Here is a 26016-nt window from a genome sequence, read left to right as displayed (position 1 = left end):
GAGGCTAAAAAAGCCAGAACCAGTTGTCCGTTAATTTTTGTTTGTCAGTCACCTGGGTATATGGTAGAAAATTCAAGCTTTTATCTGTTTCCCAAAGTTTCTCACATGGCTGTATGATAAATAATAAGCTTTCGATCCAACTTGCACAAGGGAAAAGATAAAAAGGAATGGAAATCCCCTACCCCTAGTTAGTGCCCCCATTGGTGCCCCTTCTTTAATTTAATGCCGAGTTCCTCTTAAGTTTTAATTGAACGATACAAGTTAAGTAACTATGTTAAATAAAGGTGACCAAATATAAACTGAACCAAACAACTGAACCAATCAAAATAAGTTTAATTTTTTTGATTCGGTTAGTAAAATTATTTTGATTCGGTTTCGATTAAAAAAATTTCTAACTGAATTAACCAAACTAATCGAACTTAAATAAGGGTATTATAGAGATTTTATATGAAAAAATCTTAAACTTAAATTATTTATTATTATTTATATCATATAAATTTATGAGTATTCATTTTATTTTTTATAATTTTTTAGAATCTTTTTTAATATTTTTGTAATATTGATTTATTTAAAAAATAAAGCATAAATAAATATATATATATAAAAATAAAAAAATAAAAAATTTGTTAAGTTCGGTTTTTGAAAATCGAACCAAACTAACCGAATTAGTTCAGTTTTGATTAATTCGGTTAGTTATATAGTTCGGTTCGATTTTGGTTATTTTTAAAAATGAATTCGATTAGTTCGGTTATTAGATATCCAAAACCAAACTAACCGAATTAACCGTTTGCACACCTCTACATGTTAAAGCTTAAAAATACTAGGTTAGCTAATAGTGTTATAAAACTCTCACCACTTGTTGTTGTGATGTTGGAATACCTCGAGCTCGCCAACGAGACACTGCTTTTACAATCGGGAAACTCCTATTCGACAACAACGTTGTTGCTTAGAGAAAACAAAGAGGATCGAATTGTTGGAAAAGATAATCTAGATTTGGTCGTTTATAGCACTAGGAATTAAAGGCTGATGAAAATCCTTAAAGAAAATTTGGGTCTTGATTCTGAAAATATGACTTACCTAAATAGCAGAAACAAGGAAGGTCACCTTCCAAGTTCCAACATATACGGTGCTTTAAGGAACAAGCAAATGCTCTATAAAATACTTGGTTCAAAAGAAAATTGCCAAAAGTTCTTAAGATAGAGAGTTCAATGGATCATTCATGATCAAGAACATGTTATTGAGGAATGAAACAGATCCTTTATAACAAATAAAAAAAATGAAAGAAGAAAAAAAATTCAAAATACTATTATTTATTTTAAGAAAATTGATAAGAAAAAAATAAAAAAAGGGTGTGGCATCCTTTGCACGAGACCCACATTTAAAGACCTATAAATAAATTTGGTTAATTTCCCAAATCCTTTAAAGACCACGTTTTACAGTAACCCTTCATTTTATTATCAAAATTTCTACAAAATATGAATTTTCTTATCCATTTTTAATTTATTTTTCATTATTAATTTTACTAGAAAAATAAATGAGAAACGACGATGACAGAATGATGATAATGAAGCAAAACAACCTCCGTAAATGACCAAATTCTCTCTTCCAACAATCTAATCCTTCTTAGTTATCTATAAGCAACAATGTTATCATCGAATGGGAGTTTCCTGATCGTAAAAGCAGTACCTCTTTGGCTAGCCTGAGGTATTCCAACTGCCCAACGACAAGCGGCAAGGGTTTTATAACACTATTAATTACCCTAGTACCGTTTAGTTCTACCACTGTTAAGTAACTTTTATCATTCAAGGACACTTGGCATTAAATTAGAGAAGGGTTACCAATGGGGGCACTAACTACGGGCAGGAGATTTCCATTCGATAAAAAGAAGACTATTTCTATTGAAAATAAATCACTGGATAGAGTTACTTCTTTTAAGAATGATAAAAAGAGAGATTTTCTAAATATTATTATATATAAAGAAAATTATAAGAAATAACTCTTCCATTTCAAAAATAACCTTCGACATAAAGATAATTGTTTTTAGTCAATTTTAATCATGAGTTGACAAAATAACCTTCAATACATTACTGAGGAATTAATCCTTATATATCTCCCTCCCTCCCACCATACAAACAAATTAAAGCTCTTTCATCTCCATTAGCTCTCTCAACTCCCTGAACTCTCTTAGCAACAATAACCTTCAATATATTACAAAGGAATTAATCCCTATATATATATCCCTCCCTCCCACCATACAGACAAATTGAATGCTCCCTAAACTTTTTAGCTCTTTCAACTCCCTAAACTCTTTCAGCTCTCTCTTGCCATTTAACTGTCTCTAATTTGAGAACCATCGTCATTGCACCGTGGTCTATCTATCGCCATCTCTCCATACCGTCATCGATATACAAACCCAAGAGCAAATATGACATCAAGGTATATTATTTAGGTTATTACTTATCACATAAACACAACATTGATGGAAAACCCAGTTCATGCGTTTCTTAAACTTTGGGTGGAAATTAAAACAATACATAAAGCTGTTACATGGCATGCATGTATGCATGTAACAGTTGTAATTCAAATGGCGTGTAAAATACACATTGAAATGGCATGGCATGTAGTAAGCAAGTAGCAAAATCTGTAAAATTATCGTGTAGAAATATTTATTTTGGTATGGCATGTAGCATAATGTTTCTAAGCATTAATGGCGTGTAGCATACGTGTTATGCACATGGCTTGTAACATACGTGTTATGCACATGGCTTGTAACATACATGTTATATGCTGAAAAAATAGCGTATTTCATAAGATTCAAATATCTCACATTACTACTATACATAAAGGTGTGAGTGCTTTAAATAAGCAAACCCACTATTGGCTTATTGCAAAGAAAAAAAAAGAGTGGGCTAAGGCGCACACAAGATCGGGCTAGGCCTTGAGAAAATTCATATTTTCCCCCTGCACGCCAGTATACACGTGAGCTAGGCCCAAGTGAATTTTTGTACCTTGGCTCTAATTTTTTTTTTTTAAGTTTTCTTAGCCTTTGATTGAGTCAAACTCAAACTTTACATGCTGATGACTATCCTGGTTTTGCTATAACAAAACAATGTCTATCTAACCAAGTACTCTACCATGTTAATGACTCTTCTGATTTTGCCACAACATATACCTGACTAAGTATACATGCTGACCACGTTTTTCTCAACTCCTTAATTTGATGCAACATTCACTTTATTTGGTACAACATTCACTTCATTCCCTATCTATAAATAGAGCCTCCCTACCTCACTCACAACACAACAAAACCTATCATCTTTTCTTAAGTCTTCTTTGCTTATTTTCTTTTTTTCCTTTTTTTCCTAGCTGGGTTCTTTTTTTCTCCTGTTCCTGCCAACCCTTACTAGTTTGTGCAGACTATAAAAAAAAGTTTGTTGAATCTTGGAAGATAACCGCTACAGTCCTTTTGTATTGAGTTTTTTACTCCGAAGGTGTAAAAATTATCTTTAAAGACAATGATTCCATGCCTTAGACTTCGTAACGTTTTTACTTGTTTTTATTTTATTTTCTTTTATTTCCCAATTTTTCTAACAATCTTAAGGATAATGGATTTCTATGTTAATAATATTGCTACCACTGTTCCTACCACTACCTCTGTCCCTACTACCACCACCACTGTTAATGGTTCCACCATGGCTCCCACTCCGTTGACCATTCCTCATATGCCTTTAATTTCATATGCCAAACCATTTCCAGATATTTCTAAAATAGAAATCTTTGATGATAGAAACTTTAAAAGATGTCAAGAAAAAAATTTTTTAATCCTTGATGTTCATGGTGTGGCTTTTGCGCTAATTGATTCCAAGTTAGATGATGTCAAGATGCTAGAACCATGGACGCACGTAAATAAGGTATGCAGGCATACAATCATTAACACACTTTCTAATGAGCTATTTGATGTACAGTCCCTATAAAGAAGCAAAGCAAATATGAAAGTCAATGATTGCCAAATAAACTGCTAAAGATGTTGGGAAACAGAAGTTCATGATTGGCAACTTCTATCATTGGAAGATGACAGATGACAAGGACATCAAGAGTCAAATCAATAAATACCACAAGTTGATGGATGACTTGAAGGCTGAAAAAATCAACTTATAAGAAGAGTTCATTGCTGGGTTGCTAATTGAGAAGCTACCAGAATCATGGAATGACTACAAGCAACAACTGAAGCACAAGGAAAAGTAGTTGTCACTTACAAACTTGATTGTGCACATCATCATTGAAGACATAACCCAGAGAGATACTAAGGCCTCTAAAACGAAGAAAGTTACAACTAAAGCCAATCTGATTCAAAGTAGAACCTAGCGTCAACAAAGGTACCTTTTATAAACTTGACAATAAACCCAAAGCTTTTCATCCCACCTTTAAAAAGAAATGTAGTTGTTTTGTTTATGGAAAGCTTAGGCATCATGCAACACAATGCAGGAAATGAGTAAAGGGAAATGACAACCTGTTAATCCAAGAGTCAACTTAGTCAAAGTAGATGAATCCGATTATGTAATTGCTGCAGTCATTTCACAAGCCAATATGGTGGCCAGTGTGAAGGAATGAGTGGTAGACTCAGGTGCTACGAGGCATATTTGTGCAAATAGAAATGCTTTTACCTCATATACTCCAATAGGGGAAAGAGAAGAGATAATATACCTTGGTGATTCTCGAACTGCTCAAGTTCTTGGTAAAGAGAAAGTCTTTCTCAAGCTCACATCTGGCAAAACTTTAGCTCTAAATGATGTTCTTTATGTTCCCAATATAAAGGCAAACCTGATGTTTGTGGTCTTATTAGGCAAGGTTAGAGTGAAACTATTATTCGAATCTGACAAGATCGTAATGATAAAAAATAATGTGTTTGTGAGTAAGGGTTATTGCAATCAAGGACTCTTTATACTTAACATTTCTAATGTTTTAAATGAAAATGTCAGTTCTTTCGCTTACATAATTGACTTTATTGATTTATGGCACGATAGACTAAGACATGTTAGCATTCCTTATATTAAGAAATGCAGTCATTGGGTTTAATTTTCAGTATTAAAAATGGATGCTTTAATAAGTGCGAAATATATGCTGAAATGAAATCAAATAAGAAAACTTGTATTTCAGTAAATAGAGAAACTAAATTATTAAATTTAATTCATACAGATTTAGGAGATTTAAAACAAACTATGACTAGAGGTGGTAAACAATACTATGTTACATCTATTGACAATTATTCTAGATTTACTAAAGTTTATTTACTTAGGCATAAAAATGAAGCTTTTCACATGTTTATTAAATAAAAAGCTAAGGTAAGAAATCAATTGAATAATAAGATAAAAAGAGTTAGATCAAATAAAGGGGGTGAATATGTACCGATTAATGATATTTGTGAAAAAGTCCCTTGAATCAAATGGTATAGTTGAAAGAAAAAATAGAACTTTAAAAGAAATGATGAACTCAATGATTATTAGTTCTAATGCACATGAAAATTTGTGGGGTGAAACTTTATTATCTGCATGTCATATTCAAAATAGAATTCCTTATAAGAAAACTGGTAACACCTTATGAATCATGGAAAAGCTATTCTCCTAACTTAAAATATTTGAAAGTGTGGAAGTGTCTTGCTAAAGTAATTCTTCTTGATTTTAAAAAAGGAAAAATTGGTTTTAAGATATTTGATTGCATGTTTATTGGTTATGCTAAACATAGTGCTGCATATAGATTTTTTGTAGTAAAAAGTGATGTTCTTGGTTATAATACAATTGCTGAAACAAAGAATACTGAATTTTTTGAGCATATTTTTCCATTGAGAATTGATACAATTTCTCATGCACCTTTTAGTAAAAAGGATTTTGAAATATAAAATGATGATTTGATAAGGGGTAAAAGACTAATGAAAGAAATTTCTTTTAGTAGTGATTTTCATACTTATCTTGTAGATAATGATCCTTTAACTTATGTAGATGCAATTTCTTTAAAAGAAAGTCCATTCGGGAAAGAAGCTATACAAAATGAGATTGATTCGATTGTACAAAATCAAACTTGAAAATTAGTTGATTTACCACCTAGAGCCAAACCAATTGGTTGCAAATAGATTTTTAAAAGAAAATTTAAACCTGATGGTTTTATTGATAAATACAAACTTAGATTAGTTGCAACAGTGTTTTACTCAAAAACAAAATATTTATTATTTTGATATTTTTGCTCTAGTAACAAGAATTTCATCTATTTATACTTTATTTGCCTTAGCTTTAATTTACAAACTTGTTGTTCATCAAATGAATGTTAAAATAGATTTTTTAAATGGTGATCTAGAAAAAGAAATTTATATGGTACAACCTGAGGGATGTGTTCTTCTTGATCAAGAAAACAAAAATTGTAAATTGATTAAATCCTTATATAGATTGAAACAAACACCAAAACAATGGCATAAGAAATTTGATCAAATTCTTGTTAGTAATGAATTTTCTACTATTGGAGTTGATAAATGTGTGTACACAAAAGTTGTTGATAGTGAATTTGTGATTATTAGTTTATATGTTGATGATATGCTTATTTTTGTTACATGCATTGATGTGGTCAATAAAACAAAATGTTTTTTGGCTTCTAAATTTGATATGAAAGATTTAAGAGAAGTCAATGTTATTTTGGGTATTAAAATCATGAGATGTGATAGTGGCTTAATGTGAACATAAGAGCATTATGTTGTAAGGTTACTTAAAAGGTTTGGACATTTTAATGTCACACTTATGAGTACTCCTTATAATAAGAATATCGAATTAAAGAAAAATAGAGATGATAGTGTAGTTCAGTTTGAGTATGCACAGATTATTGAGAGTCTGATGCATTTGATGAATTATACCTAACTTGATATAGCTTATGATATTTGTAAATTGAGCAAATATAAACAAAGCCCTAATCAAGATCATTGGACTGCCTTGAGCAGAGTGATGAAATATTTGAAAGATACCATAAACTATAGTACTTTGTATAATGGATTTCTCACTGTATTATAAGGATACAATGATGCTAACTAGATCTCAAATTCAGATGAGAGAAAATACACAAGTGGTCATGTATTCACCCTTGATTGGGGTGTTGTAGCTTGGAAATCAACCAAACAAATAATAATTGCTAAATCTACAATGGAGTCAGAATTTGTAGCAATGAGGTTGAGTGGTTGAGAAACCTCTTAGTAGATATTCTGTTTGGAATAAAACCAACACCTTATGTGTTTATGCATTGTGATTGCCAAGCGAAAATAGCTATTGCAAAGAATAAAATTTTCAATGGTTAAAATAGACATATTCGTTTAAGACATAATGTAGTAAAGTAGATGCTTAAAGATGGAATTATGTCCATTAATTATATGAACTCAGAGTTTAATTTGGCAAATCCTCTTACTAAACCTCTGGGAAGAAAATTAATTAATGCTACATCGAGGGGAATAGGACTTAAGCTAATTGATGAAATCAACAAATAATAGTAACCCAACCTATGTGATTAGAGATCCCATGAATTATGTTCATATGGGTAATAACAAGTTATTTGTTGATAAATTAATGCATTCTTAAAATTATTGTCTCTCCTATGGTGTATGAATAATGCAAAATTACAATGCAAGAGACGTTGAGTTCAACTCTTAATGAATTCCATATCTCTTATGGGTAGTGTATTAAACTAGAGTATACATTTAATGGAATCACCTATATAAGTATGGGGTAGGGCTGCTCCTATGAGAATCGTAGCAAATTCTCTATAGTACTTATGAATAACCAAGCATGCGCATGATCTATTCATGCAAAACCACATTGAACAGTAAAAATTGTGGAGGTGTAATGTGATTCTTGAAAACTATATTTCACATAAAGACTTTTTAGTTCATATAAGTTATAAACTTCACCAAAATTTTGTGATTTATGTTTCATTCTCTCTAGGTCTGGTTCATCGCTTAAAAAGCACCAATCACGATGCATTACACTTAAATAAAATTTAACCCAACAAAAATTTTCTATAAAACTTTATGAAATATGTAGGGGATAATTGTATTTCATAAGGTTCAAACATCCCACATTGTTAAGGTACATAAAGGTGTGAGTGCTTTAAATAAGCAAACCCACTATAGGCTTGTTGCAAAAAGAAAAAGGAGTGGGCTAGCACACACACAATATGGGGTTAAGCCTTGAGAAAATTCAGATTTTTCCTCTTGCGCGTGAGTATACACGTGGGCTAGCCCCAAGTGAATTTTTGTTCCTTGGCTTTAATTTTTTTTTTAACTTTCTTAGCCTTTGATTGAGTCAAACTCAAACTCTACATGCTGATGACTCTCTTGGTTTTTCTACAACAAAACAACATCTATCTGACCAAGTACTCTACCATGTTGATGACTTTCTTGATTTTGCTACAGTGTATACTTGACTAAGTATACATGCTGATCAAGTTTTTCTCAACTCTCTGATTTGATGCAACATTCACCTTATTTGGTGCAACATTCACTTCATTTCCTGCCTATAAATATAACCTCCCTATCTCACTCATAACACACCAAAGCCTCTCATCTTTTCTTAAGTCTTCTCTACTTTCTTTCTTTCTTTCCTAATTGGGTTCTTTCTTTCTGTTGTTCTTGCCATCTCTTACTAGTTTGTGCAAACTATAAGGAAGGTTCCATTGAATCCTAAAGGATAATCGTTATAGTACTTTTGCATCGAGTTTTATACTCTGAAATGGCGAAAATTATCCTTAAGGATAGTGATACTACACCTCAAACTTCCTAGCATTTTTCACCTCAAACTACTTAGCTTTTTTACTTGCTTTCTTTTCTTTTCTTTTATTTCCCAATTTTTCTAACATTATGCACATTGCTTGTAACATAGTAAAGACATTTCGTTACACACAATGTTCACAATATGTTACACGCCATGCACATAACAAATGCGCTACACGCCATTAATGCTCAAAAATAATGTGCTACATGCCATACCAAAATAAATATTTTTACACGTTATTTTTACAGATTATGCTACTCGCCATATTCACTATACACCATGCCATTTCAATATGTTTTTTACAAGCCATTTGAATTATAGATGTTATAAACATTTTTGGACATGGCTTGTCATAATATTTTAGAACATTGCATCTGTAATGAAGTTTATAAATTGATTTTTTTTTTTGGATTTAAGATATTATAGAGAAAGATGAAAACACGTTATAGTATGTTAAATGTAACAAAACTTGTTTCTGAGCAGTTGAAAGATGTGTGAAGTGAAGTTGTTATCATCATACAATACTTTATAATTAGTGGGGTTGAAAAGAAAAAGGAAAAGAATAGTCGTGTTTGTTATGTAGGGAAACAGCAAGGCCACTGATTACCATGTATTGTTTGATATTGAAAAAACTAGTATCAGACAAAATAAGCATATCATAATATTAAAAGTGAAGCCCAGTTCACCTGGATTCCAGCATGAGATAAAAATCAAATGTTGTGGGGTGGCAAGAGGTTGTGCGAAGATGAAACATGCAAAATTTTTTAGAAGATGGTGAGTAAAACAACACGTTTTCAATAAGGAGTGTAGCAAAATTTTAAAACATGGCATGTAGCAACATAATGTGTAAATTGACTTAGACATTTATTTTTTGTTTTTAAATTTCAACAACGTGCCAATTCTACTACTTGTGATAAGACACGGTGGTCACTGGGTCGATGGCATTTACAAGGGCAGTGATTTGTCATTTGCGAGCTTGAGGAAACTGGTTGAAGATGTTGTTGTAGTAAACTCACACAATGATGAAATTAAGTTACATGCATTGATCAGTACACCAAAAAAGCTATCACAGCCAATTATCAAGGACGACGAAGATGTTACGTTAATACTGCTAAAGGAGAGGAATGTTCCGACAGTGTACGCCATCGTTAAGGAGCACCAGACAAATATTAGAGCAAATGTTATGCCACATGAAGAAGCTATAGAACATGTTAATCAAGTCAATCAGATTGAGATTTACACTGCTTCACATATACCAAAACATTCAGTCCCTAACCCACAATAATGGCATTGGATGTATACAGATGACTTTGTGTAGCTCAGTACACACACGACATTGTCACAATAGTTGGCTGCATAATTTCAATTAGCATGTGTCGGCATGTGCATTAAACCAATTACTTGCTTCTGTCCCACCAATACAAATGTCAGGTGAAACTATAGAGGGTGTTATGCCCATTTTAAATGATACTGCTACAATGGAAGACGACATTACAATGTTAGAGGACGACGCTGCATCAAATTTGGTTGAGGACGAAAGGTTCTCTGCCCGTGAAGATAACTTTGATGACAATTCTAAATAGGGGCACTAATAGCTGGCAGGATGACTGGATTTACCACAATGGCATTCCGAATTAAAATACTATTAAAGGCGTAACAAAACATGCTGAAGGTGTACATGTAGGAGATGTTCAGTGCAAAGACCCCATATATAATAACCCCATCGATGGTGACAGTGGGATTCTTTTGGCTAAAAAAATGCTAGATGAGAATGATCGAAAAGAGGAAATGCAGGGGTATCTCATACGTGACTTATTCCTCATGCAGAAACATTCTCATTCAAAACAGTTGCAACTGAGGAGTCAACATTAATCAATGACCACTTATACAAAGGAAAAATGTTTTCCTTGAAGGTCGAATTAAAACGAGCTTTAAACATGTTAACATTAAAGAGCAATTCAAGATAAGAGTTAAATGGTCAAGTCAAGTTCATTTTAAAGTTGATTGTAAGGATAAAGCATGCAAGTTTGGGGTCAGTACAATGAAGTTACCTGAAAGGGATTATTGGCAAATTCAGGCATTTCACAAAGTACACACATGCATTGTTGATGGTTTGCAAGGACGGTTCTGAATAGCAAATGTGAAGATAACTGAGGAACTAATGTCAAAAAAGCTTTAGGATAATGGAGTAGCTATAAAATCTCACATTGAGTAAAAGAAAAAGTTAGGAAATCCTTAGGTGAGCATATAGATTATATATTTTGAACATCAAACTTAGTTTTAACCTTCAAAAGGATTCATTGACACTTTTGGTTGTCTATCACTTTGAAGCAGAAAATTCTCTAAGTTTAGAAAGGGTCAAAATATGTGATTTTTATAAACTAATCTTTTGAAAATAAAAAACTGGTGGTAATGATTCCCTTAATTTTTAAATGATCAAAAGAGATTTTTTCATAATTTTTGGAGTACGTTTGCTATGGTAAATGGGAACCGTAAATTTAATTTTAGTTGAACTTTTTCGATTTGGTTCTTGAAATCAAAAATTAGATTTTGATTCTTTTGGATTTTGATTTTTTTTATATTTTTATTAAATCCAAATGGGGGGTTGTTTGCTTATTGATATTAAATATCTTAAGTAAATGGAGAGTAAAAAGTAAAAAGGGCATTTACTTAAATAGTATTTAATGTAAATAAGTTGTGCAGGTTTTTATAAGCAATTTGCCTTAGAAACTGCATTCTATCTCAAATGTATCGATACATTTGACCAATTTTAGAAAAATAAAAAAGGTAAAATGGTATTTTTACATCTCATGGTATAAATATGACCCCAACTCCAAGGGTTTTTCATTCTACACTGTCTCTCATTAGTTTTTCAGCAACTCTAAGCTTTCTTAAACCCATTTTCACCCTAAATCATCATTTTGGAACATTGAAAGCTTGGTTTTGGATTTCTCAAACAAAAGTGACATCTTTCAACTTTCAAATCTTAATTTATGAATTTTTCCTGCACTAAAAATATTATTTTTATGCCTAGATTTCTGTTGAACATTAAAGCTCAAAGATTTTGTGATTTTTCCTAGCATCAAAGCTCACCTAAGCTAAGGATGAAATATTTTGGTTTCTAAGCATACGTTTTAACTAGAAAATTGTTTAGCTAAAAGCGAGTAGTTTTAAAAGTACCTAAAATGATTATTATGAGATTTGTATTCTAGGAAATAATTGTGATGATTTTTGTATGATAGGAATAATTAAAAACTCCATGGATTCCGTCGAAACAGAGTTGTGATTGGAGCTAGGAATCGAATCTCCAACTAGGTGAGTGGATACACCACTTTCAAATTATTTTAATATGTAAAGTAAGCATGATTTCCATGAAAAGGATTATTTATGTATGTTGAAATGATATCTTTAAAATGGTTTATCAAAGGATTTGAGTTTCAAGAATGAAAATGATTTTCTAAGAAAAATAAATTCTTAGTGATTGTGATATGATTGATATAATGGTTTTCAAATTGTTTACGAAACTACTATGTATATAAATATTCTACTATGTATTAGTTTTCAACAAAGGAGGACAAGCACCTTGTGTTTAAAGTCCACTTGATTACTCCGGTCTTGGAACTAGTGTGGGTACGATATATTGTATGTTTATTTATAAATGTTATAATGTGCATGTTTGGTATGATGAATACCATAAGATTATGTATATAATGTAAAATTCATATACCATATGAGATGATTAAGTATGCATGATGTATACTATAAGATTGTGTCTATGATATAAATTCCATATACAATATGAGGTGATTAATATGCATGATAAATGCCATGAGATTATATATATAATGTATATTCTATATACTACATGAAATGATTGAGAAAGCACGATAAATGCCATAAGATTGTGTATATCATGTATATTGCATATACTACATGAAATGATTGAGAAAATATGATGAATGCCATGGGATTATGTATATGATGTATTTTTCATATATCTTATGAGATGAGTAAGCTTGTATGTAAAGAACATTCCATATACCTAATGCTACGAGTATGAGAACTCTATAAGTGTGATTGATTCTACTCTCACGAGGTGCAAGTGACGACTTCACTCCAATGATGCATCATAAACGTCCAATGTGCAATAGGACTGTACATTGTCGGCTCAAGGCTGATGGGGGATATACCATCACAAAGTATAAGTTTAATGTTAATGGAATGATCATAATTATTATGTTTATGGCATGTTGCACACTAATGTTGCTTGAGCATTGTTCATGATCTGTACTCTATGATGACATGAAATGTACTTAGTGAAGAAGACTGAGCCTTAGAGAAACTCCTAAAAGGTAGGGGAACTTAAAGAATGGTAAAAATGGAGGATTTTGTCTAGAAATTTGGGTTTTGGGCTAAAAATATCGATACATTCTAAACAGAACGCTTTATGAGGCTTTTTGTGTGAAATGTATTGATACATTTTACTAATGTATTGATAGATGTATGAAACTATCAATACATTCAAGAATGTATCGATAGTTTTGGTGCAGAATAGGTTGTTTGATTGAATTTGATGAGAATTTCAAAGGTAAAATATTCCCAAAGGTCTGTATTGACATATTTTCACACAAATACTATTCAAATGTTTTCAAACAACATGTTTTATGAATTCTATGATTAAATTGTTTATGAAAGACCTGAGATTACAAGTGCATGTTTATGAAATACTCTTATCCCCTAACTTGTCCCCTTCCCGTATCCACTCATGAAGTCTTTGTGACTCACACGTTATTTTTTTTATTTATTTTGTTGCATATCAATGATAGCGTCTGGTAACAACTAGTGTCACGAATACTAGTATCCGGTCTTCATTTTTTTGTAGGTGTTTAGCAGCCACTTGTTGCTTAGAGGGTTGGTCACGTTCTGTTAACGAGTCAGTGTTTTACTTTATGTTTGTGTTTACAAACTATGAACATGTTTATGTTAATATTGCCATGTTGGGCATTCTATATTGATAATGTTATGTATGAGATTATGATAATGGCTCGAGAGTCTACATTATGAGACCTCAACCTCTACAGGCTTCTAATTAAGTATAGATGTAATAACACGAGTTAGGGGTAGTTTCGTTATTTCTTTTAATAAGCTCTCAGAAGAAAGTTTTATGATATTTTAAGGTCTAAGTAGGCATAATAAGGTATTTTGGGAGCCAAGGAGACAAGAAGAGGCAAGAGAAAATTTTTGGAATAAAATAATATTTTATTAATAAAATAATATTAAAATATTAATATTTTATTCAGTGTCAAGATTTTTCATGAAAAAGGAGTATATGGTCAATCTACATGAGAGAGAAGAAGAATGAAAGAATTTTGGAGAAAAAAATGATGTTAATAGGGTCGTGTGTCTTTATTAAGTAAAGATAGAGCAGGCAGATAAATATTTTAAATATTATAGGAACACCGTGTTGAAGTACAAACTTCATACTTTGTTTGTACATGTGTAGAAGAAAGTAATAGAAGGAAATTGGAGTTAAATGGGTGTTGAGAGTACTAAATTAAAATGAAAGGAAACAAAAAAGGGTAAAATGGTCATTTTGCACCCCAAGTCAAAATTTTAAGTTTTCGTGAACCCAAGTTGTTTAGATCATTGTGGACCTTGTCCTAGTGTCAAAAGAATAAAAAGATTGCACACATGATTGGAGAAGAACAAGTTAACTTGCTAAAGGGCATTTTCGTAATTTTAAAAGGAATTAGATAAGCTTGGGCTATAAATATCTTGCTTCCAACAACTTCTGACATTTTTTCCAGTAGCTTTTCTCCTTCTTCTTCTTCTCCTTTTTACGTTGCTTCCATCCTCCATGGAAGCTTGATATCAAAGCTTTATAACCTCTCTCAAAATAGCTTAAATTTTCATGTTTTGGTTCACCCTCTTTTAAAAACAATGTGCTCTTTCATTCTCTCACTTTCAAACCCTTGAAAAATCTTGTTTCCATACTTTCTCTCACTAGCTAGGTGTTTAGAGAGAAAAAGAGAGAAAAAAGTCCTATAATAGCTTGGGAATTGTTGGAAAGAATTTCAAAATTGCAAAACTATCAAGGTAAGTAGTAAATTAGCATTAGGTTTTAAGTGTTAATAATATTTAGTGATTGATTTGTGGGTTTATTGTTGAGATTGTATATTGACTCTATTGTGACTAGGATAGTGGGAATAGATAGCCATTTTAAATGGCAATTGAAAGCTAGCTAAGGGGTAGCTTTTAGGGTTTATAAGTATGAATTGATATTATGGTGATGTTAATTTGATGGTAGGTTCCAACGAAGCCCCATTATCTCAATTGGACCATTAGGGAGGTTAAAGTTGGCTAAAGGCTCAACTACTACCGGTGAGTGAACTGCATTTCAAAATAATTTTGGGAATGTGACTGTTTTGTACAAAGTATTTGAATGATTTTATACAACTTTATCTTAAACAAGTGCCTTGGGAACAAGCTTTTGCTAAATGGTTTTATGTGTGATATGTGGTTGTTATTGATTCATGCACCATTTCATTATGATGATATATATATGTTGTGCATGATAGTTGATATTGTGTATGATGACTATAACCGTGTGTGTGCACGATGTGAGGGGATGCACATGCCAATGATGATGGTGGTGTGGGAGATGGATGATGATAGTGCCCGTGTGCATGATGTGGGGGGATGTACACGATGACACTGATTGTGCACGATGTGGGGGGATGCACATGATGGCGCCGGCTATGTGCACGATGTGGGGGATGTACATGAGCCGGGTGTGATTATGCTGATATTGGTGTTATCTATGCATTTATATATATACATCTATGTTTATGAAATCAAAGTTCATGAGTATGGTATATGGTTTTGCATATGTGAATCTTGCATGTTGAACTTTGAAAGTTGCTTAGTATTGTCAAATTGCTGTTCATTGCAACAAGGAATTTGGCTATAGCGAAATGGATTCTCGTTGCCGCCAAAAACTCTCGGTAGTGGTGCAGTACTGTCATTTTGACAGCAATTTTGACCACCTTTTGATCTGAACTGGGCAAAGTGGTAGACACTAAAGTCATAGCCCTGCCTCTTAGCTTTCTAATGACCCAACAAGCATGTCAATTAGACCCATGTAGTGGAAGATATGCTTGAAAAACTGAACCATATGCAAACCGAGAATGCCTTTTGCTGCAGCGAGAAACGTGTTGTCACGTTGCTACCTTGCTCAGGTTCTGATATAATTTCCTTCACTCCCTTATCTTCATGATTGAGTATGGGTCTTTGCAATACTAAGAGTCCACTGATCAATGTCCAAAACAAGGGGGTTTAAGAAAGAAATTAAACCAAATTGCATTGTTTTCAAAACAAGTGCATCATGATTTCCAAATTCTTCCTTATAAATTGTTTGTTCCCTTCCTTGTTCACTCACTAGGTTTATACTCACCGTTTTCAACTTCATGTTTTCAGATCACGAGACAGTTGGTAGCTAGGTTGAGGTGTCTTCATACATTCGACCCTTGGTAGGTGTCTCGGCATTCAATAACTGTATATTCGTCCTAGTCTCTCCGCTGAAAGTCGAGTACTCTTTTTTTTTGTTGTGTATAGATAAACCCAATGAAAATTATTAAGCCATATGTTTAGACAATGTATGTATATTGAAATGAGTATGCCACTTTAAGATGGTAATATCTATCACTATTTTGATTCAAAGTTATGAAATGTGACTTAGCAATATTAGATGGGATAATGAGCAGGATAATAGATAGGCTTGCTTGGGCTTAGTAGACTACGTCCATTAGGCCCTTGCGCCGGTCATGGCCCGAAATTTAGGTCGTGACATACATGGACACCCGAAAGTTTTATTGACAACTAATGTTCATGTGCTCTATTATAGTGGCACTTTTTCAGATATATATGTATACCAAATGCTTGAGCTTATACAATTAAGTTGAGAAGTTTCTTAATTGTATAATGAGTTTTATGAATGTATGTATTATGATTACATACGTTAATGGATGTTATGTAATGCTTTTGCAAAAGCTGATAAATGCTTGATGATGTTATGATAAGAGGCTTGCTTGGGCCTAACAAGGTTATGCTTGTCTGGGTCCATGCATAGGTCACGATTCCTCAAGGAAATGGGATGTGATAGTAGCATTGAGACCCAAAGACATAATTTGTGAGATGAGGGTGCAGTGGGAATTGGAATACTTGTATGGCAAGGCATGGCAAGCGAAGGAGTATGCTGAAAGGCTTGTTTCAGTCCCCTAAAGGACTCATTCCAATTTCTACCAGCGTATTTCCATATGTTGGAACGTGAAAATCTCGATATAGTCATAACAATGGCTACTAATGAGGTACATCGATTCAAATATTATTTTTGGTCATACAGGGCTTGTATCTAGGGGTTTACAGAGCTAATGCGTCTTGTAGTTGTTATAGATGCAACACATATAAAAGACAGGTTCAAAAATGTTCTATTCGTTGTTGTATGCAAAGATGCGAACAAGTGCATATATCCGAATGCATTTGGCATTGGCCATGTTGAGGATGACAACTCGTGGACCTGGTTTCTTACAAACCTGCGTCGTGCCATTGGTTGTCCTGAAAACACAATGTTCATCTCTAACCAACATCTTAACACTAAGAAAGCAATCGAAATAGCATACCTAAACGTGCACAATGGTTTAGGCGGTTACCACTTGAAGAAAAACTTGAACAACAAGTTCAAATATGATGACGTTTCAATTATTTTCACCCTTGCTTGAGACTACTACAAGGTTGATGATTTCGAAAGACATATGAACCAGCTAAAGCAGATTCACACGGAAGCCTACTCAAACCTTCTAAGAATATGCCCTAAGAGATGAACACATCCACTATCACCGATAAGACGATACCAACTCATGACATCCAACATTGCAAAATGTGTTAACTCCTGTTTAAAGTATACAAAACAAATGTCAATCACTGTTCTGATCGAGTTTTTCAGAGACATGTTCCAACGTTGGTTCCATGATCGGTACGAGAGGGCCGTCAAGGTGAGCATGCCCCTCAACCCTTAGGCTGCCAAGCAGTTGAGCAAACGGTTCAATAATGCACATCACTTTATAGTTAAACCTATCAATTGGGTAAAGTTTGAAGTTAAAGACAAGAAAGTGGACGGACTTGTAAACTTATCCATGAAGACGTGTTCATGTTGTGAGTTCCATATAGATCTACTGCCATGCAGACATGCCATTACGGCAGTAAGGTACGAAAATCCTTATTTGGTATTTACTTTGTAATTAACTTAACTTTTATTTGTGCTTAAATGGTGAGTTCATTGGATTCGAAGTAAGTGCAAACGTGAAACCGTTGAATTTTGCACTGACTACTACAAGACAACCTATTTGGTGAAGGGTTATGCTGGGTCCATTCGGCCTATTGGGCATCCCAGTGATTGGGATATCCCCCTTGATGTGAAAGAAATTGTTGTGTTGCCACGACCTTGGTGAGGTGAAGCAAGGAGATCTTGGAAAAGAATGATTCCATCGGTTGGGGAAGGTAGTTGACCACAGAGGTGTTCACAATGCAAGAGGCATAAGCATGATAAACAAAATTGCCCATATCCGTTTGCAGTTCCAACCACAAATGCAGCACCATTTCCAAGTTCGTTCGTGCCTCCACCACAACGTCGATAGAAAGCATGTTCAATTTGTCTACAAAGCAATCACACATGCAACACCTGTCCATTACAAAGGATAATGTCTGATAACGTAGAGTGTCTTATAGATGAAGACAGTCGATCAACCTAAGTAACTATGTGAGCCATGTTTATTACCTATGATACATGCAAAGCAGTTAGAGGTGGAACAGGTCAAAATGTGTAAGTAGGACAGATTGATATGCCATGCAGTTTCTAACATTCATATTTCTTGTTTGGTATCTAATAATGGACAGGTTTGATGTTTGAGCTGCTTGTTAATATAGTTTGTTATTGCAATAAAATCCTTTTGCATCGTGTTAAGGAAACGAATGGCAATATGGAAGATGGACTGAGGTATAGCTTCTCTGAAATTGTAAGCAGCAGCAACGTTCAAAATTTTGCAAAACAGTTGCTACACACCAAGACCTTGTAGGCATTTGTTGATACACCGCATGCATATATAATCTATTGCGGCACGCCATGTCTATAATATGACTTGGTACAACGTGAGTTTAGTTGGTACACGCGAGCGACCAGAACGGAAGGTTGCAACACGCCATCATAACAAATAGAGTTGTTAAACACCAAGTGTAAATAGACAGTATCATTAGATGCCCTTGTATATAAGTGATGTTTGAAGAGAGAAGCAATAGTCATTAGTTGATTGCTGTAATTGCTGACACTAAGAATAAGATTCATAGAAATAAAATGCAATAAATCCTTTATTAAAATCAATTGATGGGGTTAAATTAAAATAAAGCAAAGAATAATCAAATTGGCTCGTACTGTGAGCCTATAAAGAAATTGGAGACGGTCTACCCCCCATAAGAACTTTAAACTTTTCTTATAAATTTTAATCTAAATCATGGAAGAGACATTAGGGATAATATCGAGATAATTACCTTCTATGACCAAATTCAAGTCAAATAAGTTTTTATAGATAAAAAAAATGTTATTAGAACGCCAGAAAAGTCTTCTGGGGCGGCTCAAGCTCAAAAAAAATATCAGTAGTTGAATTCACGTTTATATTGACGATGAGTATGAAACCGACATATTTTGGAGTTTAAGCCTCACTCGCAGCCCTCCTTGACAGCAGCCAAGAAACCCGACAAAGAAGTCATCTTCATGAAGACAGTTAGTTATAATATTCAAGTTAAGAGTTGCTGACTATTTTAATGGGATTATGTTAGGATACTCGGCTTTGTCAGAGTTGAACCTAGTTGTCTCTTGTTTGTTGCCGCAGCTATTTATTTCATCAAAGGTTGATAGTTGAGACACATGGGCTCAAAATTCTGCAGGAAAATTGTCAGTTAATTTACTACCCTTAGTACTAAAACAGCGAAACTACTGTTTAATTGTTGTGTTTCACAAGTACTAATGTCCAATAGGGGAACACAAAGAAAAAATTCAGTTCGTGGTGGAGGATATATGTAATTATCAGAGTATCACCAATTTGATTAATGAATAATAAATTGGTGGAGTACGAAGCTACTGTTGATTTTGGCAAGAGCAAGGTCCAATTCATTTAACCTCCGAGGAACATTAATTGCTAGTATTTGAATGGTTGAAAATTTTAATACCAAAATCCAAAAAAAGAAGCAGAATAAGTGGGATAGAAGAAGCATCCCAAATCAAAAGCAAAAGAGATAATCATATAAATCATGGTAATATGGTTTATTACAGTATAGTCTCTTCAGGTTATTGATACTTTAAAATATTGTAAGAACATTATTGACCCAGGCATACAATTCATATAAACATGTGCAGTTCCAGTTCATAATTAATTTAGACAGATTCCCCACTCAATATTTGCTGGATCGCAAGTTGAGCCCCTTCAACTAGCCTCTTCACCACTTCTCCAGCAGGTAGGATTTCCTTGATGAGGCCTACACTTTGGCCTGCATACATCGCCATGCTTTCAATGTCACCTGTTGTTGTTGGATTTGGCACTGTACCAGCAAAACGTCGAATTTCTTTTTCCTATTAAAGAACATCATGAAATCAAGAAAATCTTAAGTTTCATTCAGCAAAGGATCATTCCAAAGATCTGTCTTTACTAATTGAAAGTGCAATCCCTCTCTTGGAGTGAAGTAGCCAAGTAAGAGTTCTTTGCTGAAAAATGAAGACAAGCTATATCTTAAATGTGACATTTTACCCTGGAGATAAATGTTTCCAAGTTTTGGAAGAAAATCAAAATGATTAATTGCAAAATTATTTCACAAGTGTTCTCACCACGCCATGTATTATTGATCGACCAATGATTGGCTGAGTAGTCTCATTTTCGTGAACAGGAAGGGATTTCCAATCACAGAAGAAGGGTGTTTGCAGGACACGATGTGGTGCACCAGGCCACCTTGCTCTGCCAAACACATCTGTGTACTCAGTTTTATCATGTTCGATCAGTTTCCTCTTGTATGTGGGGTGAGCATAGCTTTCATGAGTTGCAAGAAATCTGTAAACATTCATACTTTAGCACAAACAGGCTTAAGAGGCTTTATAAATGCTTCGACTATAAGTTTAGAATTTCAGCAGGGCAGGGCAATGCTATCAGAAAACTACATATCATCCCATTCATCAGCTAAGACTTAAGCATGACTGGCATAAATTAATTTCCTATCTTTCAATGATATTTCTGTCTATTAAAGACATGGCAAGTAGGATCTTAGTAATTTCTGCATCCCTTTGAGAGAACACTGAGAAAACAATTAGAGCTTTGGCTAGTAAGACATAAAACAAGTAAATTTGTCCACATTTTTTTGTGAAAGAAAAGAAATAAGTGCTCAGTTCCTCTTGCCAAAACTGGGAACAGAATCATACACATATTTAGGATGTTATGAAACAAATAGAGAAGTCAAGCCAAAAGATTCATGCTGCTATTTGATGTACTAACATGATCTATTTTTCCATCAATAAGCAGAGTTCAAAATGATTTTAAGACATGCAAAAGAGGAAAAACACCATGAAATTCAATAGAAACAAAGATGAGATTATTTCAGATGCATGAGGTATTCAAATGAGCACCACAAGTTTTGAAAATGCAGCCAAATTTCCAGATTACTGTTAGTGATGCATAATTTTAATTGAGATAGTCCAAACCTAGTGCCCATGCAAATGCCTTTAGCACCAAGAGTCAAAGCAGCAACATAGCCACGAGCATCTACAATACTCCCAGCAGCAATTACAGGAATATCTCGATCACCAACAAGATCAACTACTTGTGGCAACAATGAAATTAGACCCTCCTGAAAATAAATTAGACATCACCATGAGAGGGAAGTCAACATTTTCTAATTTTTCAGTTTTACAAGTTTTATAGGAACGAGAAAAGCAAATAAAAAGTTAGTTCATGGAGATGTAATTTTTTTTTTTTATAATTGGAGGAGGGGGGGGGGGGGGGGTTCGAACCCTACTCTTTAAGCAGGGGGATTATGCACCAACCAATGAACCAAATGCTCGGGTGCGGTTCATGGAGATGTAGTTAAGTATCAGAATCTTACTAATTTTCAATGTATCGTATTGTTGAATGTATCGAGACACAGTGTTAATTTTGGGCAGGAAGAGGCTCCAAGAGATTTATTATATAGTTGCAACATAACAAAACTCAAAAAAAATTGTTCATACCTGTCCAATTACATGCCCTCCTGCTTCACGGCCTTGGACAATGATTGCATCTACACCCACATTAAGTGCTTTTTTTGCTTCCTCAACACTCCCAACCTTCAATGGAGTTACATTTGGCTCATGAGATAGTCCAAGAGGAAGAATAATACATGCAAAATATGTCATTCTACCCTTCAGTTTGAAAAGAGAAATTGATGCCAACATGAACCCTCTAAACTAGTGTTCTCAAACTTTCCTCACAAATAAATGTTATTGTCCCCAGTAAAGACCTTTTATATTACTTTCCCACACCATCCTTGCACGTCAACCTAATAAGTGCTAATTAATGGAACAAATGCAAACCGTGTCCCTACAATTTATCCATCTCTCTTGGACCCAAAAAGGCAAAAACTACTGGTATTACTTTCCATTAAATGTACATTAAGGTAACTAAATCTCATCAAAGGAAAATCTTAGTGAACAAGAAATGCAATATGATTATGAATGTATTCTCAAAGTGTTCAGAGAATCACATCAGGCAAAGTTACTCCATAACCTGGTGATAACCAACTATAGTGGTGTCACATAAAGTCCTGGGTTTGTGTCCAGGCTTTCCCCTGCCCCCATCCCCTTCCCATGAAACTCCCCATTTATAAAAAATAAGATCAAATTAAGGTTAATAGACTAAACAAAGCAATATAACATATAGGTTGTCTGTTGTATCTTTTTGCTTTTTCGGTTAAATCAGCATTCCATAATAAGACATAAAGCATGTTTATCTGTGCAACAAAAGGAGAAACACGATACTCACTTGGGGAACAACCTTGACCCCGGCATTATGGGCTTCAAGTACAAGCTCCTTCGAGCATTCTCCCCAATATAGTTGCAACACTGCTACCTTTTCCTCTAGTATAGCCTTTATATTTTCTTTGTGAGGAAATGCTAGAACAACACCAACCCCGAAGGGTTTGTCAGTTAACATTCTGGTCTTCCTTATCAGCTCCTTCAAGTACTCCGGAGATTCCTAACACAGCAGAGTACGGGAAAAGCAACAGCCCATTGATAAGCTTAAACTGAAATAAGAGTAGTAACAGCTAGCCCATTTATATTATCTGGACTACAAAAATTCAGCATTACTTAGAAAACATCTACTTAGGAATCAAAAACAAACGGAACAAGACCTTTAATTCATCTACTTGTCCCAAACAAATTGTATAGTTTGGATAACTGCCCATTATTACGAAAGCTGTTCAAGATTGAGAAACTTAGGAAAGTAAATTAATAGTCAATACAACTCACTATCGCTGACTAGAAATTGCCAATCTTGAACCCTGGATTACTGCCAATAGTAAGATGACCATAATGGCTCAACCGTTAAAAGATTTCTTGCAAGTTGGTATCTGGTTTGTTATTTTGGAAATTAACCAACAGTACAGTTTTTCTCTTTATACATTAACTGCCTTCATTAATTAAGGTTTCCCACGATAAACAAAAACAGAAAGTCAGAAACCAAACTTAGTAACTGAGTAGTAACTAAGGTGGTCTCATGAGATGACTTAACAACAGCGAAGTAAATAGTATTTGCTGAGGAAGATCATTCAAAACTATGAACATCAAAAGGAAATACTAGGATTTAATACCCAATCAGGAGCTCTAAGAAGGCCAAGGCCACCAGCGTTAGCAACAGCAGCTACAAGCTCCGGTCCAGCAATATCAGGTCCCAGTGGTGCTTGGACTATTCCATACTCAAAACCCAGAATCCCTCTCCACCCCATCTCGCTATTCTACTAATCCTAATGCGATTGATTTGATTTGATGGGTGGGAAAGCATATGGTTATATACCTAGGCCAAGCTTGACCTAGACTGCTTTCAGGGACCAGGTAAGACCTCACTGAGGAGACTCAAAATTGTATTTGGATACTAAAATTTTGTTGTTTTCATCATTAGTTTCAGTTTTCTCAAGAACCAAACAACGGATGACACAAGGGACATCCAAGACATGGGCCATTCTCCTTAGTACAAGTGAAAAGCGTAAGCAAGGACGTCTACGAAAGAGGAATCTTCGATCTTTCTAGATATTTGACCATTGTTTCTTGTTGTTTACAACCCAAAGATGCTGCTCACGGCACGCCGCGTCGGCGTCACTACCTCATTGAGGTAAATGCAATAATTGAACTGTTATAGTAGTATGTGGTTATTCAATTGAACAGAAGGTTTGTTTAATTACGTACTAGTACATGATTTCAGTCAATAGGCTTACTCTTAAATTATTTGTTTTCGCCTTTTTAAATGGCGTGAAGACCATTAAGGATCTGGCCGGATGTTTTTTTTCGAAGTATACATTCTGGTCTTGCTTAGAAACTAGATTTAGAATAAACAGCTCCCTTACTTACCGGCCCAAAACATCTAGGACAATAAACATGGAAGCTTTGGGCAGAGAAACAAAGAGTACTGACTATGGTATGGGCTTTTGTTCGAAAAGTGTAAAATTTGAAGCACCCGCTTACAACTTTTTCTATCAATTGGGTTCTGTAGGTAGCCCAAATACCTAAGAACTAATAAGGTCTTTGCAGTAGATAATATGAACAGTCCCAGGTTTGATTGGCTGGCAGTGCATGTGTTGGAAGCAACACTCGACAGATTCTGAATAAGACTTTAGACTTAACAAGTCTCCCACGCTCAACTTGTAATAAACAATTTTTTCTCTTGAGATACTTGGAGACAAACAAATCTCAACTTCACCATTAATTACCTTGCAATTCTCACTTTCCTAGAAAAGTGAGTCCCCATGTTGGGAAAATGCTAATCAATCTTGGTTTTCTCATGTCCAATATCGGTAAAAAGATAGCTGCTGCCTTCCAGGTTCTTTCCGGTGTGCCTAACAAGAGAACAAAAACTATTTGCCAGTACATATTGTATGACAAAATTTATGCCTATAATTGGTCGGATATCTATACAGACAGAAAGAAACAAGCATTGCAGATTCTTCCCATTATGTTAAAAAGATTAGCCTCAGATTTCAAATGCACCGCTCGTGCAACTTCGTTTTTATCCATTCATATTATTCTAATGAAGACCCCTGATCGATACAGCCTGGAATCCTCGTTCAAGTGCATATATATATATATATATGTAGGAAGGCTGAAAAGGTAACGGCGGCTATGTTACATGTCTCTAGAAGATCAACTCAATGGACCATATTCTATATTATTATTGACAGCTTCAATATTCAAAGAACTAGGAACAAAGAAGAATTCCCAGTTCGAAAATTTAGCAGGAGTTGCGTTCAGGTAGACAAAATGAACTACTACTACTACTACTACGATAAATAAACATAGCTAGATAATTGAGAAGCAGCAGCAAAGTGCATGGTATACATATTGATTGCAAGATCTTGGTAGAGACAAGTCTATCTCTGACTTTGCTTTGCTATCAAATTGGCATAATTCTTAAATTTAATTCTACCTATCGATCTGTATGGCGTAAATGTCTTAACTCGTTCACTTTACTTAAAATAATTGAATATTTTAATGGGACAATGGCCGAATAATGTTAAAATTTGATGAACTGTTTTAGTTTAAAGAAATTGACTCAAAATTGGATTCATCCTACTTGTGATGAACAATCCTCGTAGGCCCGTAGTGAGCAGCTAAATACAAATGGAATTTTTCTTTTTCAACTTATTCATTTAAATATTTTTGCTTGGATTATCGCTACAATCATTGAGTTGTTGCCCCACAGAGCTACCCGTGTTGTTGAGTGCGCATGCTTCAAATTTACGAAAGATCATATGTATATGTTTATCACTTGTTCATATAAACTCTGGTTTTAATTTTGACTTCATTGTCTATAATAAATTCTGATTGATGCATATTCTTCTAACCATTTAAAGTTGTTATGTTAATCAATGTTACTTTTGA

The 26016-nt window shown here is 34.2% G+C and overlaps 1 protein-coding gene across 2 annotated transcripts; it reads right to left on the bottom strand.

The window, feature by feature from the left end:
* Positions 1–20126: 20126 nt before the first annotated feature.
* Positions 20127–24262, bottom strand: LOC18608263 (Aldolase-type TIM barrel family protein). Of its 2 annotated transcripts, none has more exons than XM_007042854.3 (6): positions 23736–24250; positions 22907–23119; positions 22117–22212; positions 21592–21737; positions 20728–20947; positions 20127–20475 (listed from the first exon to the last, which is right to left on the bottom strand). In XM_007042854.3, the coding sequence occupies exons 1-6, from the start codon at positions 23868–23870 to the stop codon at positions 20281–20283; spliced, it is 1005 nt and encodes a 334-aa protein (XP_007042916.2). In that variant the 5' UTR covers positions 23871–24250; the 3' UTR covers positions 20127–20280. The 2 variants fall into 2 exon arrangements, with proteins under 2 accessions (XP_007042916.2, XP_007042917.1); XM_007042855.3 differs by having other exon boundaries at positions 20468–20607; positions 23736–24262.
* Between the last annotated feature and the right edge of the window lie 1754 nt (positions 24263–26016).

This window comes from Theobroma cacao, chromosome 2 (assembly GCF_053813885.1).
Source record: "Theobroma cacao isolate CCN51 chromosome 2, ASM5381388v1, whole genome shotgun sequence".
NCBI lineage: Eukaryota > Viridiplantae > Streptophyta > Magnoliopsida > Malvales > Malvaceae > Theobroma > Theobroma cacao.
Note: the sequence above shows the minus strand (reverse complement) of the source record. Positions and strands in the feature narration are given on the sequence as shown.